General features: G+C 50.8%; 2 protein-coding genes across 5 annotated transcripts in view; one reads left to right on the forward strand and one right to left on the reverse strand.

Annotated features, from left to right (window-relative positions):
- Positions 1-15,000, forward strand: part of slpr (slipper) — a 213,316-nt gene that overhangs the window by 127,717 nt on the left and 70,599 nt on the right. The gene's annotated exons all lie outside the window — the stretch shown is intronic.
- The window catches only part of LOC138859935 (mucin-2-like), a gene marked incomplete at its 5' end in the record, with an annotated part of 58,227 nt that overhangs the window by 20,722 nt on the left and 22,505 nt on the right, over positions 1-15,000 (reverse strand). The window contains one exon of the mRNA XM_070116444.1: positions 12,930-13,628. Coding sequence (XP_069972545.1) covers positions 12,930-13,628 — 699 coding nt within the window. The remainder of the gene's footprint in view (positions 1-12,929; positions 13,629-15,000) is intronic.

Consider the following 15,000-nt stretch of genomic DNA (forward strand, 5'->3'; position numbering starts at 1 on the left):
AGAAGAGAAGGAGGAGGAGGAGGAGGAGAAGTAGGAGTAGGGATGGGCGGCGGCGTAGGCTAAGAAACTTGCAGGAGGGATATTGGATAAGTTTCCGTAGCAATTTGGAATGTAATTGAGTTGGCGGAGGAGCGTGCGCGCGCGCCGGTAAATATTTGACAGTTGTTAGCCTTAAAGCCCGGATAATTGGGCCGAGACGCGCGGACCAAAGGGATTTTTTAGCGTTTTCGTCCATTTTTTGTTGTTGTTTGGGTGGGGGGAGGGGTTGAGGTGGAGGAGGGGGCGTGTTTCCTCTTTTTTTTAGGGAGGGATAGGGGGTGTGTTCCTTTTGGGGGTTGGTGTAGGAAATCGGATAATTACTTTTAATTATTATTATTATTATTATTTTTTTTTTGGGTGGGGGGTAGAGGAAAAGTGGGAGGAACGTGTTACATTTATTTTTTTTTTTAAATTTTAGGAGGGGGAGGTGAGAGGGAAGGGTAGGGGGGTGCGTTCCATATATTTTTGGGGTGGGGAGGGGATAGGAAAAGCAGGTAATTACTTACTTTTTTTCGTTTTCATTTTTTTTTTCTTTTTCTTTTTTTTTTAGAAGGATGAAGAGGTAGAAGTCTGGTAATTATTCCCCATTTTTATTCGATTTTTTCTGGTAAGGGGGGGGGCGTAAACGTAATTCGGCCATTTTCTTTTGGTGGGGTGGGGAAAGGAGGGGGAGGGGGAGGGAGGGGGAAGCTAGGGGAAGGAGGGAGGGAGGGAAGCTAGGGGAAGGAGGAAAGGGAGGGGTAGTAGGGGAGGCAAGAAGAGATAGGGGAGAGGAGGGAAATTAGGGGAAGGTAGGGGAGGGAGGGAAAGGAGGTGAGGTAAGGGGTAGGGAAGTAGGGGAAGGAGGAGAGGTAGGGAAAGCTAGGCGAGCCAGGGTAGATAGGGAAGTAGAGGATGGAGGGGAGGCAGGGAAGTTAGGGGAGGGAGGAAAGGGAGGGGAGGAAGGGGAAGCTAGGAAAGGGAGAGGAGGCAGGGGGAGGCAGGGGGAGGCAGGGGAGGCAAGGGAAGGTAGGGGACAGGCATTGAGTGTTCTCTTGTCTTTTTGAGCGATTGATATTTACAACAGAAAGAATATTAAAAACGTTAGAGAAGCAAATAGACATGAAAAGGAAATTGACATCCCCCACCACTCCCCTACTCCTCCTCTCCCCCACCGATAGGAAAACAGATAAGACACTCCCTCCCCCCGTCCCTTTTTCCCCTCATTCAGCCCCCTCTCTTACCCCCTCTCACCCTTCCTCACTCCCCCTCATTCACTCCTCTCCCTCCTCCCCCTTCCTCACTCCCCTCTCCCTCCCCCTAATTGACTCCTCTGCCCCCTCCCTCATTCGCTCCTCTGCCCCCCTCCTTCCTCACTCCACTCTCTTCCCCCCTACCACTCCCCTCTCTTCCCCCCTCATTCGCTCCCCCTCCTCTGTTCGTGCCCGTGCCTCGTGTGCTGTGTCACTGCGGTCTGTGGGTGCCAGACCGCGATCACATGACCCACACGCACGCACGCACACGCTCTCTGTCGCCGTCTGTGTCCGTTTCTCCGTTTCTCTGTTTTTGTTTTCGTTTTGTTGTTTGTTGTTGTTGTTTTTTTGGTCAGTATGTCTCTGTGTGTCTTCGTCTTGTCGGTTTGTCAATCTGTTTGTCTGTCTTTGTGTGTATGTGTGTGTGTGTGTGTGTGTGTGTGTGTGTGTGTGTGTGTGTGTGTGTGTGTGTGTGTGTGTGTGTGTGTGTGTGTGTGTGTGTGTGTGTGTGTGTGTGTGTGTTTGTTTGTTTATGTGTGTGTGTGTGTGTGTGTGTGTGTGTGTGTGTGTGTGTGTGTGTGTCTGTGCGTGTGTGTGTGTTTCTTTGTGTGTGTGCGTGCGTGTGCTATATACACATATGCATGTATGCATGCATGCATTAGTGGTCACCCCCCCCCTCGTGTATGTGAGGCAAGGGGGGAGGAGGGGGAGGGATGACAAAGTATTTTTGGCGACATTTTTTTTTTTCTTTTTCATTTTTTGATGTCGATTTGTTTGTTTTTCTGTTTGTCTAGCCTTTCTTTCTTTTCTGGTCCATTTGTTTATTTTATTTTTGTTTGTGTTTGTGGTTTTGAGGAATTTTTGTGGTTTTCCGAATAGCTTGTTGTCGCCATTTTAGTTATTAATATTCGTGTTACCAGCGTAAGCCTACCGTCATCGTTAGTCATTGTTCTTGTCGTCGTCATCGTCATCATCTTGATAATAATGATGATAGTAATAATAATAATAATAATAATAGTGATAATAATAATAATAATCATAATAATGATAATCATAATGATGATAATGATAATGGTTATAGTTATTCTTATTCCTATTATGTTTATGTTTATGTTTATGTTTATTTTTAAATCATCATCATCATTGATATTGGTATTATTGGTATTAATCTATTATTTTTAAAATTATTATTGTTATTATTAATATGATAACGGTGATTAGGCACTTTTAGTGATGATGATATTGATGATGACAAGAAAAAGAATAATGCAAATGATAGATAAAAAAGGAGGAGGAGAAATAGTAAACGGAAAAAGCAGCAATAAGGAGATGACAAGGCTGTCCCTGGGCGTCCCGAAGGTGCCAGTGAGTGCCACGTCTTGTCGGGTGCCAGATGGGAGGCTGTTTTCCTTTTTTCATTGTTGTTTTTTATTGTATTTTTATTGCATTATTGTTATTTTTGTTATTGGCGGTGGTGTTATTATCAGCAGATTTATTATGTTATTGATCTTGTTCTTGTTTTGTTATTATTATTATTGTTGTTGTTGTTCTTATTATCGATATTGTTATTTTTGGTGTTGTTGTTGTTCTTATTATCGATATTGTTATTTTTGGTGTTGTTGCTGTTATTGTTATTATTTGTGTGTGTGTGTTTGTCTCTTTGTCTGTCTCTGCATGTTTGCCTGTCTGTCTGAGTCAGATTAATAAACAAGCCAAGCAAATGCATGGATTCGAGAGAAGAGAAAGAGAGAGAGAGAGGAAAAAAAGAAAGGAAGGAGAGAAGAAAGAAAAAGAAAAGAAAAGCCAAGAGTGGAGAGATCCCCCCCCCTTCCCCCTCCCCCCGTATTATGCGTGCTTGCGAGCCGCGCTCCCATGCACAAACAAGCATTCAATCTCGCATTTTCTTCACTCTCCTGCTCTCCGGACCCCCCCCCCTCTCTCTCTCTCTCTCTCTCTCTCTCTCTCTTTCTCTCTCTCTCTCTCTCTCTCTCTCTCTCTCTCTCTCTCTCTCTCTCTCTCTCTCTCTCTCTCTCTCTCTCTCTCTCTCTCTCTCTCTCATTATCATTCTCAGTCTCATTCTCTCTCTCTCTCTCTTTCTCTCTCTCTCTCTTTCTCTCTCTCTCTCTCTCTCTCTCTCTCTCTCTCTCTCTCTCTCTCTCTCTCTCTCTCTCTCTCTCTCTCTCTCTCTCTCTTCCTCTTTCTTTCTTTCTCTTTCTCTTCCTCTTCCTCTTTCTCTCTTCTTTCCTTTCCTCTCCTTTCCCTTCCTCTTCCCCCCTCTCTACTTCGTCTTTCTCTTTATCTCTTTCCTTCCCTTTCTTTTCCTTTCCTTTCTCGTCCTTCCCCTTCTTCCTCCCCACCTCCTCTCCTCCCCCCTCCCCTCTCCTCCTCCCCCGCCCGCAAGAGGACCTCATCTTTAAGCTCCTCGAGTGTTACTGAAGGCCTTAATTAGCTGGCACCAGCCGTGGCAGCGGAGGCGGCGGCAGGAACAGCGTCGTCGTCGTCACCATCGTCGTCATGATGGTCGTGGTCGTATTGAGACGTGTTGAGACGTGTCTGGAAGTGTTTTGACGTGTTGAGATGTGTTTGGGTTTGGGTTTGGGATGCTTTTTGTTTGTTTACAGGTTATTTGTTGATATGTTTTTTTTAAAGTTATGTTTGGTCTCTTCCGAGACAGACAGACAGACAGACAGACAGACAGACAGACAGACAGACAGACAGACAGAGCGTGTGCGTACGTGCATGTATGTACGCGCGTGCGTGCGTGCGCGTGTGTGTACATGTATGTATGTATGTGTATGCATGCGCACGTGGATTTACATGCCCGCATGCACACATTAATATCCCCGTACACAGGTAAAACATATGTATACGTGTAATATCCGTTTCCGTGTGTGTTCAGACGACATTTTAAGAGCTTGTTTGTTTGTTTTCGTAATTACTAAACTGGCGCTCTTGTCTGTGCGTGTCGGCGTGCAAGCGGAGAGAGAGGAGAGGGAGACCAAGAAGGCAGAGGGCGCGAGGGGAAGGGGAGGGGAGATAAAAGAGGAGAGGAAGAGGGGAGGGAAGGGGAGATAAAAGAGGAGAGGAAGAGGGAGGTAAAAGAAGAGAAAGAGGGGAGGTAAAAGAGGAGAAAGAGGGGAGATAAAAGAAGAGGAGGAGGGGAGGTGAAAGGAGAGACGGAGAGGAGGAAAAGAAGAGAAAGAGGGAAGGTAAAAAGAAGTGGAGAAGAGGAGGAGGAGAGAGAGAAGGAGGGAGGCAAAAAGAGGAGAAAGAGGGGAGGTAAAAGAAGAGAGAAAGAGAGAGAGGTGAAGAGAGAAGAAAATGGAAAGATAGGGGGAGAAGAGTGAGGGGAGGAAAAGGGGGAGGGAACATGGAGGGGTAGAGGAAGTAGGAGAATAAAAAGAGAGAAAAGGGAAGAGGGAAATAATAAGAGAAAAAAAATAGGAAATGAGAGAGAGAGAGAGAAAATACAAAAAAGAGGCGAGATGATAAATCAGAGATAGGAGAAAGAAGAGAGAGGGGGAGAGGAAGGGAGAAAGGAGTAGAAAAGGAGAGATATGGATAAAAGGGGAAGAAGATGGGAGGAGAATAAGAAAAACAGAAAAGAAAATGAGAAATACGAACAGAAAAAGAGGAAGAAGATAGAGAGAAGAGAGGAGAGTTAAGAGATGAAGAGATACGAGCAGAAGAAAGGAAGGAGAGAGAGAGAAGAGAGGAGAGAAGATCCTTTATCCTCATCCTATTCCTGCGTGATCCTTAAGGAGATTGTCCTCGAAGCACCCCCCCCCCTATCCCCACCTCCACCGTCTTATCCCTCGTCACCCCCACCTCCTCCCCATTTCGCTTATCCCTCGTTCTTTATTCTTCGTCACCTCCCACCTCCTCCTCATTTCCATTCTCCCTCATTCTTTATTCTTCGTCATCCCCCACCACCTCCTCATTTCCCTTCTCCCTCGTTCCTTATTCTTCGTCATCCCCCACCTCCTCATATCCCTTCTCCCTCGTTCTTTATTCTTCGCCATCCCCACCTCCTCATATCCCTTCTTCCTCGTTCTTTATTCTTCGCCATCCTCACCTCCTCGCCATATCGCTTCTTCTCCCTCATTCTTTATTCTTCGTCACCTCCCACCTCCTCCTCATTTCCCTTCTCCTTCGTTCCTTATTCTTTATCACCCCCTGCTTCTCCCTCCCCACTATTGGCCTCTCCTCCCCCAATCCTTCCCCCTTTTCCCTTCACTATTTTTCGTTTCGTCTCCTTTCCACTTCCCGCTACCCCCCACCCCATCACCCCCATATATCCGCTCTCCTCCTTCCCATCCCTTTATCATTTCCGTATTTTCTCCCCGCCTACACTCATCTTCCCCTCTCCCCCTCTACCTCTCCATCCCTCCCTAGCACCCCTTTTCTCCCCACTTCCCCACACCTTCTCTGTTCTCCCCACTCTCTCTTTCAGTCTCAGTCTTACTTTCCCTCTCACTCTCACTCTCCCTTTCACTCACTCTCACTCTTTCCCTCTCCCTCTCTCTCTCACTCTCCCTTTCACTCACTCTCACTCTTTCCCTCTCCCTCTCTCTCTCCCTCTCCCTCTCCCTCTCTCTATCCAGTTCCTCTCGCCCCACTACCTGTGCCGTGTTAACAGAGTCGATTAATTTATAAGTTTACCCTTCCTTTTTTCATATTTTTTCCCTTTTTCTCTTCTCTATTTTCTTTTTTTTCTTTGTTTTCCTTTTTTTCTTTTCTACATTTTCTGTATTTTCTTTTATATATCTTCTCTTTATGGATGTCGCTTAGGGCGCCTGCGTGTATTATAATGATAAAAACATTTCTTAGTTTCATTTTTTTTATGATTTCGGTTTCGTTGCTTTCATCATCATCTTCATAATCATCATCGTCATCATCATTTTCAAGAAAAAGAGAAGAGAAGAAAAGAAAAGAAAGAAAAGAAAAGAAAAGAAAAAGATACAAAAAGAAAAGAACAGGAAAAACCGAAGAATGGCAAATTTACTCCGTAGACATTAACACAGGTACTAACGGAACTTTGGCTGTTATACACTCACTCATTCACTCACTCACTCGCTTTCTTACCTTCTAGCTCTTTCATTTTCTCATTCTCTCTCTCCCTGTCACTCATTCTCACTTTCTACACTCTCTAGCTCGCAGAATTACTCACACGCGCTCACTCACTCGTTCGCCCACTTATTCCCTCTCTACTTCTTTCCCTCCCTTCCTCCCTCCTTCCTTCCCTTCACCTCCCACTCCTCCTCCTTTTCCTCCTCCCCCTCCCTCCTTCCCTACTTGCCTCCCTCCCTCCTTCCCTACTTCCCTCCCTCCCTCCTTCCCTACTTCCTGTCCCTCCCTCTCTCCTTCCCTACTTCCTATCCCTCTCTCCCTCCCTCCCTCCTTCCCTCCCTTTCCCCTCTCTCCTTCCCTACTTCCTATCCCTCCCTCTCTCCTACCCTACTTCCTATCCCTCCCTCCATCCTTCCCTCTCTCCCCCTCCCTCTCCCTCCTTGTGCCTGCCCATGAACTGCCTTTGATTAGTTGCAGGAGCGAAAAGGGGGGGAGGGGGGAGGAGGGGGTCGACTGAGTGATAGAATCCATTTGGGGGGGAGGGAGTGGAGGGGATATGACATGATAGTGATTATTATTTTCATAATTGTTGTTATTATTGTGATAATCATTTTTGTTCTTATTTTGTTGCTGTTGACCATTATTATTCTTTAATTCTCTCGTTCTTCCGCTCTCTCTCTACCTTCTTCTCTTCCTTCCTTCCTTCTTCCCTCCTTCTCCCTCCTCCCTCCCTCCCTCCCTCCTCCCTCCCTCCTCCCTCCTTTTCTCCTCCCTTTCCTCCCTCAGACCGCTCCTCCACTCCCTCTCCCCTCCCTTCCTCCCTCCCCTTCCTTCCTCCCTCTTCCTCTCCCTCTCCCTCTCCTCTCTCTCTCTCTCTCCCTCTCCCTCTCTCTCTCTCTCTCTCTCTCTCTCTCTCTCTCTCCCTTTCTCTCTCTCTCTCTCTCTCTCTCTCTCTCTCTCTCTCTCTCTCTCTCTCTCTCTCTCTCTCACTCTTACTCTTACTCTCTCTCTTTCACTTTCTGTCTCACTTTCACCTCCATCTCTACCTCTACCTCTACTCTCTACTCTCTACTCTCTGCACTCTACCTCCAATATACTCTACCTCTACCTCTACTCTCTACCTCTGCCTACGACTCTCTGTCTCTACCTACTACCTCTACCTCCACCTCCCCCTCCTCCCCTCTCTCTCCTCTCCGTCTTCCTCGCTGTCCCTCCTTCGCTCTCCTCCTCCACCCCTTCCTCCCCTCTCCTCTTTCCTCCTCCTCTCTCATTCCCTCTTCGTTCTTCCTCCTTCCTTCCTTCTGCTTTCCCCCTTCCCCACCTCCTCCCTCTCCCTCCCCACTTCCATCTCTCCTCCCTCTCATCTTCCTCCCTCCCTTCCCTACCTCCTCCTCCTCCCTCCCTACCTTCCATCCCTCACCTCCTCTCTCCCTCCCTCCTCCCTCCCTATCCCTCCTCCTCCCTCCCTACCTCCTCCTCCCTCCCTACCTCCTCCTCCCTCCCTACCTCCTCCTCCTTCCTCTCCCTACCCCTCTCTAACATACCGCACACCTAGCAGGCGCACGCAGGCACACAGCAAGCGTGTGGCCCTGCAGTGTGTCACTTCTTGTTTTCCCTCGCTAAAGTGCCCCGGGGTGTTGCTCGCGTCCCTGTGCGCTTGCGAGGGTTGGGGGGAGAGGGAGGTGGAGGATGGGGAGAGGGAGGGGGGAGGTGGAGGAGGAGTGGGGGGGAGAGGAGAAGGGAGGAGTGGTGGGGGGAGGGGAGGAGAGAATGGAGAGAGTGAGGGTGGAAGGTGGAGGAGGAGAAGGGAGGAAGGAAGGGGGAGGAAGGAAGGAAGGGAAGGGGGAAGGATGGAAATGAGAGTTTATGAGGGAGAGGGAGAGGGAGAAGGAGGAAAAGAAAAAGGAAACGGAAGAACGAGGGAGTGTGAGAGTGAGAGAGAGAAAAGAACCGAGAGAACGAGAGAGAAAGAGAAAGAGAGAGAGATAGAAAAAGTCCAAGATAAAATAAGCAAGCGAGAAGAGATATTAAAGGAGGAGAGGGAGATGGAAAGGAGGGGAAATTGAACACGTGTCAGAAAAAAAGAAAAAAAGATCAGAAGAGATGAAAGCAATCTAGTGAGCGGTGAAGCAGACAGGCAGAAGCAGAGGCAGACAAGGAGGCGAGAAGCGGTGGTGGAAGCAAACGATCCTCCGGGGAAGCAAGCAGGCAAGCTGAAGCAGGTAGGCGAGCGGAGGAGGGGCTACGGAAGCAGAAAAACGGGTCGACAAGCAGAGGAGTAGATAGTCAGACAGAGGTGCATGTAGATAAGCAGAGAAGCAGGCAGGCAAGCTGAAGCAGGTAGGCGAGCGGAAGAGGGGCTACGGAAGCAGAGAAGCGGGTCGACAAGCAGAGGAGTAGATAGTCAGACAGAGGTGCATGTAGATAAGCAGAGAAGCAGGCAGGCAAGCTGAAGCAGGTAGGGCGAGCGGAAGATAGCTGCTGAAGCAGAGAAACGGGTCGACAAGCAGAGGAGTAGATAGTCAGACAGAGGTGCATGTAGATAAGCAGAGAAGCAGGCAGGCAAGCTGAAGCAGGTAGGCGAGCGGAAGAGGGGCTACGGAAGCAGAGAAACGGGTCGACAAGCAGAGGAGTAGATAGTCAGACAGAGGTGCATGTAGATAAGCAGAGAAGCAGGCAGGCAAGCTGAAGCAGGTAAAGTGAGTTTAAAAACAGTGGCCATGTGGAAGCAGAGAAACGGGTCGACAAGCAGAGGAGCAGATAGTCAGACAGAGGTGCATGTAGATAAGCAGAGAAGCAGGCAGGCATAGCTGAAGCGCAGGTAGGCAGAGGCTGGTAGTGGGGCTATTGGAAGCTGAGAGAAAGTTCCGGTCGACAAAGCAGAGGAGCAGATAGTCACATAGAGGTGCATGTACATAAGCAGAGAAGCAGGCGTATAAGCTGAAGCAGGTAGTAGAAGCGAGCGGAAGAGGGGCTGCTGAAGCAGAGAAACGGGTCGACAAGCAGAGGAGTAGATAGTCAGACAGAGGTGCATGTAGATAAGCAGAGAAGCAGGCAGGCAAGCTGAAGCAGGTAGGCGAGCGGAAGAGGGGCTACGGAAGCAGAGAAGCGGGTCGACAAGCAGAGGAGTAGATAGTCAGACAGAGGTGCATGTAGATAAGCAGAGAAGCAGGCAGGCAAGCTGAAGCAGGTAGGCGAGCGGAAGAGGGGCTACGGAAGCAGAGAAACGGGTCGACAAGCAGAGGAGTAGATAGTCAGACAGAGGTGCATGTAGATAAGCAGAGAAGCAGGCAGGCAAGCTGAAGCAGGTAGGCGAGCGGAAGAGGGGCTACGGAAGCAGAGAAGCGGGTCGACAAGCAGAGGAGTAGATAGTCAGCATTAGAGGCATGTAAACAGATAAGCAGAGAAGTAGCAGGCAGGTAAGCTGAAGCAGGTAGGCGATGGAAGAGGGGCTTTTGAAGTGAAGAGAAGTGGCCTAGACAAGCAGAGAGGAGTAGATAGTCAGACAGAGGTGCATGTAGATAAGCAGAGAAGCAGGAAGGCAAGCTGAAGCAGGTAGGCGAGCTGGAAGAGGGGGCCACGGAAGCAGAGAAACGTGGTCAGACAAGCAGAGGAGTAGATAGTCAGACAGAGGTGCATGTAGATAAGCAGAGAAGCAGGCAGGCAAGCTGAAGCAGGTAGGCGAGCGGAAGAGGGGCTACGGAAGCAGAGAAACGGGTCGACAAGCAGAGGAGTAGATAGTCAGACAGAGGTGCATGTAGATAAGCAGAGAAGCAGGCAGGCAAGCTGAAGCAGGTAGGCGAGCGGAAGAGGGGCTACGGAAGCAGAGAAGCGGGTCGACAAGCAGAGGAGTAGATAGTCAGACAGAGGTGCATGTAGATAAGCAGAGAAGCAGGCAGGCAAGCTGAAGCAGGTAGGCGAGCGGAAGAGGGGCTACGGAAGCAGAGAAACGGGTCGACAAGCAGAGGAGTAGATAGTCAGACAGAGGTGCATGTAGATAAGCAGAGAAGCAGGCAGGCAAGCTGAAGCAGGTAGGCGAGCGGAAGAGGGGCTACGGAAGCAGAGAAACGGGTCGATGCCAAGCAGAGGAGTAGATAGTCGCACAGAGAGTGCGCATGTAGATAAGCAGAGAAGCAGGCAGGCAAGCTGAAGCAGGTAGGCGAGCGGAAGAGGGGCTACGGAAGCAGAGAAACGGGTCGACAAGCAGAGGAGTAGATAGTCAGACAGAGGTGCATGTAGATAAGCAGAGAGAAGCAGGTGCGCGCAAGCTGAAGCAGGTAGGCGAGCGGAAGAGGGGCTACGGAAGCAGAGAAACGGGTCGACAAGCAGAGGAGTAGATAGTCAGACAGAGGTGCATGTAGATAAGCAGAGAAGCAGGCAGGCAAGCTGAAGCAGGTAGGCGAGCGGAAGAGGGGCTACGGAAGCAGAGAAACGGGTCGACAAGCAGAGGAGTAGATAGTCAGACAGAGGTGCATGTAGATAAGCAGAGAAGCAGCTAGGCAAGCAGGAGAGTTGATAACCAAGCAGAGAAGCAGGTAGGCAAGCAGAAGAGTTGATAGCCAAGCAGAGAAGCAGGTAGGCAAGCAGGAGAGTTGATAGCCAAGCAGAAAAGCAGGTAGGCAAGCAGGAGAGTTGATAGCCAAGCAGAAAAGCAGGTAGGCAAGCAGGAGAGTTGATAGCCAAGCAGAAAAGCAGGTAGGCAAGCAGGAGAGTTGATAGCTAAGCAGAAAAGCAGGTAGGCAAGCAGGAGAGTTGATAGCCAAGCAGAAAAGCAGGTAGGCAAGCAGAAGAGTTGATAGCCAAGCAGAGAAGCAGGTAGGCAAGCAGAGAAGCAGCTAGGCAAGCAGAAGAGTTGATAGCCATGCAGAGAAGCAGGTAGGCAAGCAGGGGAGCAGAAGCAGATAGTCGAGCAAAAGGACAGGTAGACAAGCAGAAAAGCAGACGTACAAATGGACGAGCAGGAGAAGGAATGTGCCCCCGGGGATGGTGAAGACGCCACCCCCCCTCCCCCCTCCCCCTCTTGTTGTCATGTATTTCTCCGTAGCAATAATACCTGCTGGCCTTGGGCGGCGCTGGGGCGGGGCGGGCTGGGTACGGGCGGGTGGGTATGGGGTATGGTGGGGCGGGGGTGTGGGGGGTATCGGGAGGATGGGTATGGGGGCTGGTGGCGGCAGTAGGGTTTTGGGGGAACGGGTATGGGGTGGAGGGGAGGGTGGGTCGGGGGGAGGATAGGTATGTGGGGGTGGTGGGGCAGGGGGCGTGTGGGGGTATCGGGAGGATGGGTATGGGGGTGAAAGTGGGGCAGGGGTGGGGGGATGGGGCAGCGCAGGGGAGGGTGTGAGTCGAGGAGGATGGGTATGTGGGGATGGTGGGGCGCGGGGTGTGGGGGCTATCAGGAGGGTGGGTATGGGCATGGGGGGTCCTGGGAGGAGGATGGGTATATGGGGGTGCAGTGAGTGGGCAAGTGATGGGTGGGCGGAAAGCTGCGAGGGGATGTTGAGTGGGTGGGTGGTCGGTGGGCAGGTGGGTGCGAGTGGGTGGGGTATGTGGGCAGTTAGTGCAGGGGCCCAGGCAAGTAAGGGGGTGTTGGGGGCTATGTAGCGGGCCGTGGTTATGGGGGGTGTCGAGAGGGGCTTGGGGAAGCGAGGAGAGAGAGTATTGAGAAAGGTTGGTAGGTACGAGTGGGTGGGTGCGTGGGTGGGCAGAGTGGGTGGATATCGGGTGGGTGGGTGGGTGACTGGAGTGGGCAGGGTGGTCAGGTGGGCAGGTGGGCGAGTGTGGCCGGTGGGTAAGTAGGTGGGTATCGGGGTTCAGTGGATGGCTTCTTGAGGTGGGTTTAAGTGGGCGTTAAGGGGGGGTGCAAAAAGTAGACCCAGTTGGTGGTGGGAGGGAAGGAGGGAAGGAGTGGGCTGAGAAGGTGGGTCTCGGTCGGGGTGGGTTAGAGGGGGAGGGTGGGGTCGTGCAAACTTCTGATTGCGGAAACAGGGAAAAAAGAGAAAAAAAATGGAGAGGGAAAGAGTGTAGAGAGATGGAATGAGGGGAGTGAGGAGGAGATAAGAGGTCGAATGGGGCAGGGATGAGCAACGCAGATGAGAAGAGGAGGAGAGGAGGAAGAGGGAGGAGATAAGAGAGTCGTGAGATGGGGTAGGGAATGAAGAAGGGGATAAGAAGAAGAGGGAGAAGGAGAAGGAGAAGGAGAAGGAGAAGGAGAAGAAGGGAGAGGAGAAAGAGAGGGAGAGGGAGGAGAGGGAAAGAGGAAGGAGAAGGAGAGGGAGAAGAAGAAGAAGAAGAAAAAAGGAAATCTTGATCAGAGAAAGCTGGATAATGATGGGCTGGATGGATGACTGACTGGCTGACTGATTGACTGACTGACCTGGTTGGCTGGCTGGATGACTGAGACTGATTGACGGAGTGACTGATAGATTGACTGGCCGGCTGACTAAGTGACTGACTGATAGGCAGACGCGCGCGCGCGCGCACACACACACACACACACACACACACACACACACACACACACACACACACACACACACACACACACACACACACACACACACACACACACACACACACACACACACACACCCCAGAAGCTGAAAGATCCAAAGGAAGTTGAGCGGGCGGAGGCACTGGCAGGAGGAGGAGTGGGGTTGGGAGTAGGAACGGAAGCAGCAGGAGCAGGAGGAGTGGGCGTGGGGAAGGGTGTAGGACCGGGAGCAGAAGCAGAAGGGAGCAAGGGGCGGGAGTAGGGGTATAGGGTGCAGCAGAAGGAGTAGGAGCAGAAGCGGAAGTAGGGACGGGGGTAGGAGCCAGCAGCAGGAGGAGGACCGCGAGCAGGAGCAGGTGCAGAGACGGGAGTAGGAGTAGGAGCAGAAGCGGAAGTAGGGACGGGGGTAGGAGCCAGCAGCAGGAGGAGGAACGCGAGCAGGAGCAGGTGCAGAGACGGGAGTAGGAGTAGGAGCAAAAGCCGAAGCAGGGACGGGAGTAGGAACGCAAGCAAAAGCAAGTGCTGGGATGGCAGTAGGAGTAGGAGTAGGAGCAAAAGCGGAAGCAGGGACGGGAGTAGGAGCGGCAGCAGGAGTAGGAACGTAAGCAAGAACAGGTGCAGGAACGGGAGTAGGAGTAAGTAGGAGTAAGAGCGGAAGCAGGGACGGGAGTAGGAGCCAGCAGCAGGAGTAAGAACGCGAGGAGCAGGTGCGGGGACGAGAGCAGGAGCAGGAGCGAGGGAGCAAGGTTCAGCAGCCCGCGTCAGGAGGAGCTGGCCCTCCGCCAAGAAGAGGTCGGCTTGGCCACAGGGGTCGTTGTGGTCCTAGGTCGTTCTCTTCTTGCTTCTCTCCCTTTCTCCCTTCTCCTTCGTTATTTTCGCTTCTTTCTTCTCTCTTCTCTCTCCCTTGCTGTTACTTTGATTTTTTTTTTCCATCGTTTTCTTTTATTTTTCTTTCTTTTCCTTTCTTCCTTCCGTTTTCCCGGTCTGCCTTTTCCTTTGTCCCTTCCTTCTCTCTTCTCTCTTCCTCATCTTCTCTCCTCCCTTCTCGTTTCCTTTTCTCCTGTGGTGAGTGCGTGATGACGTCATTAGCTCGTGGTGAGTACCTGCTGACGTCATTAGTTGGTGATGAGTACCTGATGACGACATTAGTTAGTGATGAGTACCTTGAGACGTCATTAGCTCGCGATTAGTACCCGATGACGTTATTTGTTTGTGATGAGTACCTGATGACATCATTAGCTCGTGGAGAGTGCGTGATCACATTTATAACTTGTGCCGAGTGCACGGTGACGTCATAAGCTTGTGAGCGCCTCATGATGTCACTGAGCTCGTTGTGAGTGCATCGCGACGCCATTGCGAGTGGATTATGACGTCACTTGGGTTTTGGCAGATCCCGGATGACGTCGGGAATTGGTCACGTGACTTGCATTCGAATCTTCATCGATGTCAGGAGCGAACTAGATCGATAACGACTTCGCAATCACCGCAAAGTCGTCGTTTGTGACGTTATTGGCGAGAGGGAGCACATCGCTGACGTCACCCGGAGGCGAATCGCGGGTGACGTCAGTGAAATGATCAGAAGCGGCCAGCTGGAGTTTTTTTTTTTTTTTTTTTGCTCGCGCAGGAGAGTTTAAAACCCTTCGATCTTCAACACCCGCGGTGCTCTCGTGTGTGTGTGTGTGTGTGTGTGTGTGTGTGTGTGTGTGTGTGTGTGTGTGTGTGTGTGTGTGTGTGTGTGTGTGTGTGTGTGTGTGTGTGTGTGTGTGTGTGTGTGTCCACCGTCCTTTTATTTCCCGTTTCTTCCTCTTCCCCTTTCTTCTCCTCCCCTCCCTCCTCTATTCCCTTCTTTTCTCCCTTCCATCATTCTCCTTTCACTTCTCTTTCTCTCGGTCTTTGTCTCTTTTCTCTTCTCTTCTCTCCTCTCTCTTTCTCTCTCTTCCTCTTTCCCTCCTTCTGCACCTCCCCTCCTCCCTCCTACTCCCTCCCTCCCTCCAGCGTCGCTCTCGGATTCCCCGCATCACCACTACTCCTGTCCATGACGTCACCCCCACTCCTATTTATGACGTCACCCCTACTTTTTTATGATGTCACCACTACTCCTTTTTATGACGTCACCACTACTCCTTTTTATGACGTCACCACTACTCCTCTTTATGAGTTCACTTCTAC

Source organism: Penaeus vannamei, chromosome 39 (genome assembly GCF_042767895.1).
Source record: "Penaeus vannamei isolate JL-2024 chromosome 39, ASM4276789v1, whole genome shotgun sequence".
Taxonomy (NCBI): domain Eukaryota; kingdom Metazoa; phylum Arthropoda; class Malacostraca; order Decapoda; family Penaeidae; genus Penaeus; species Penaeus vannamei.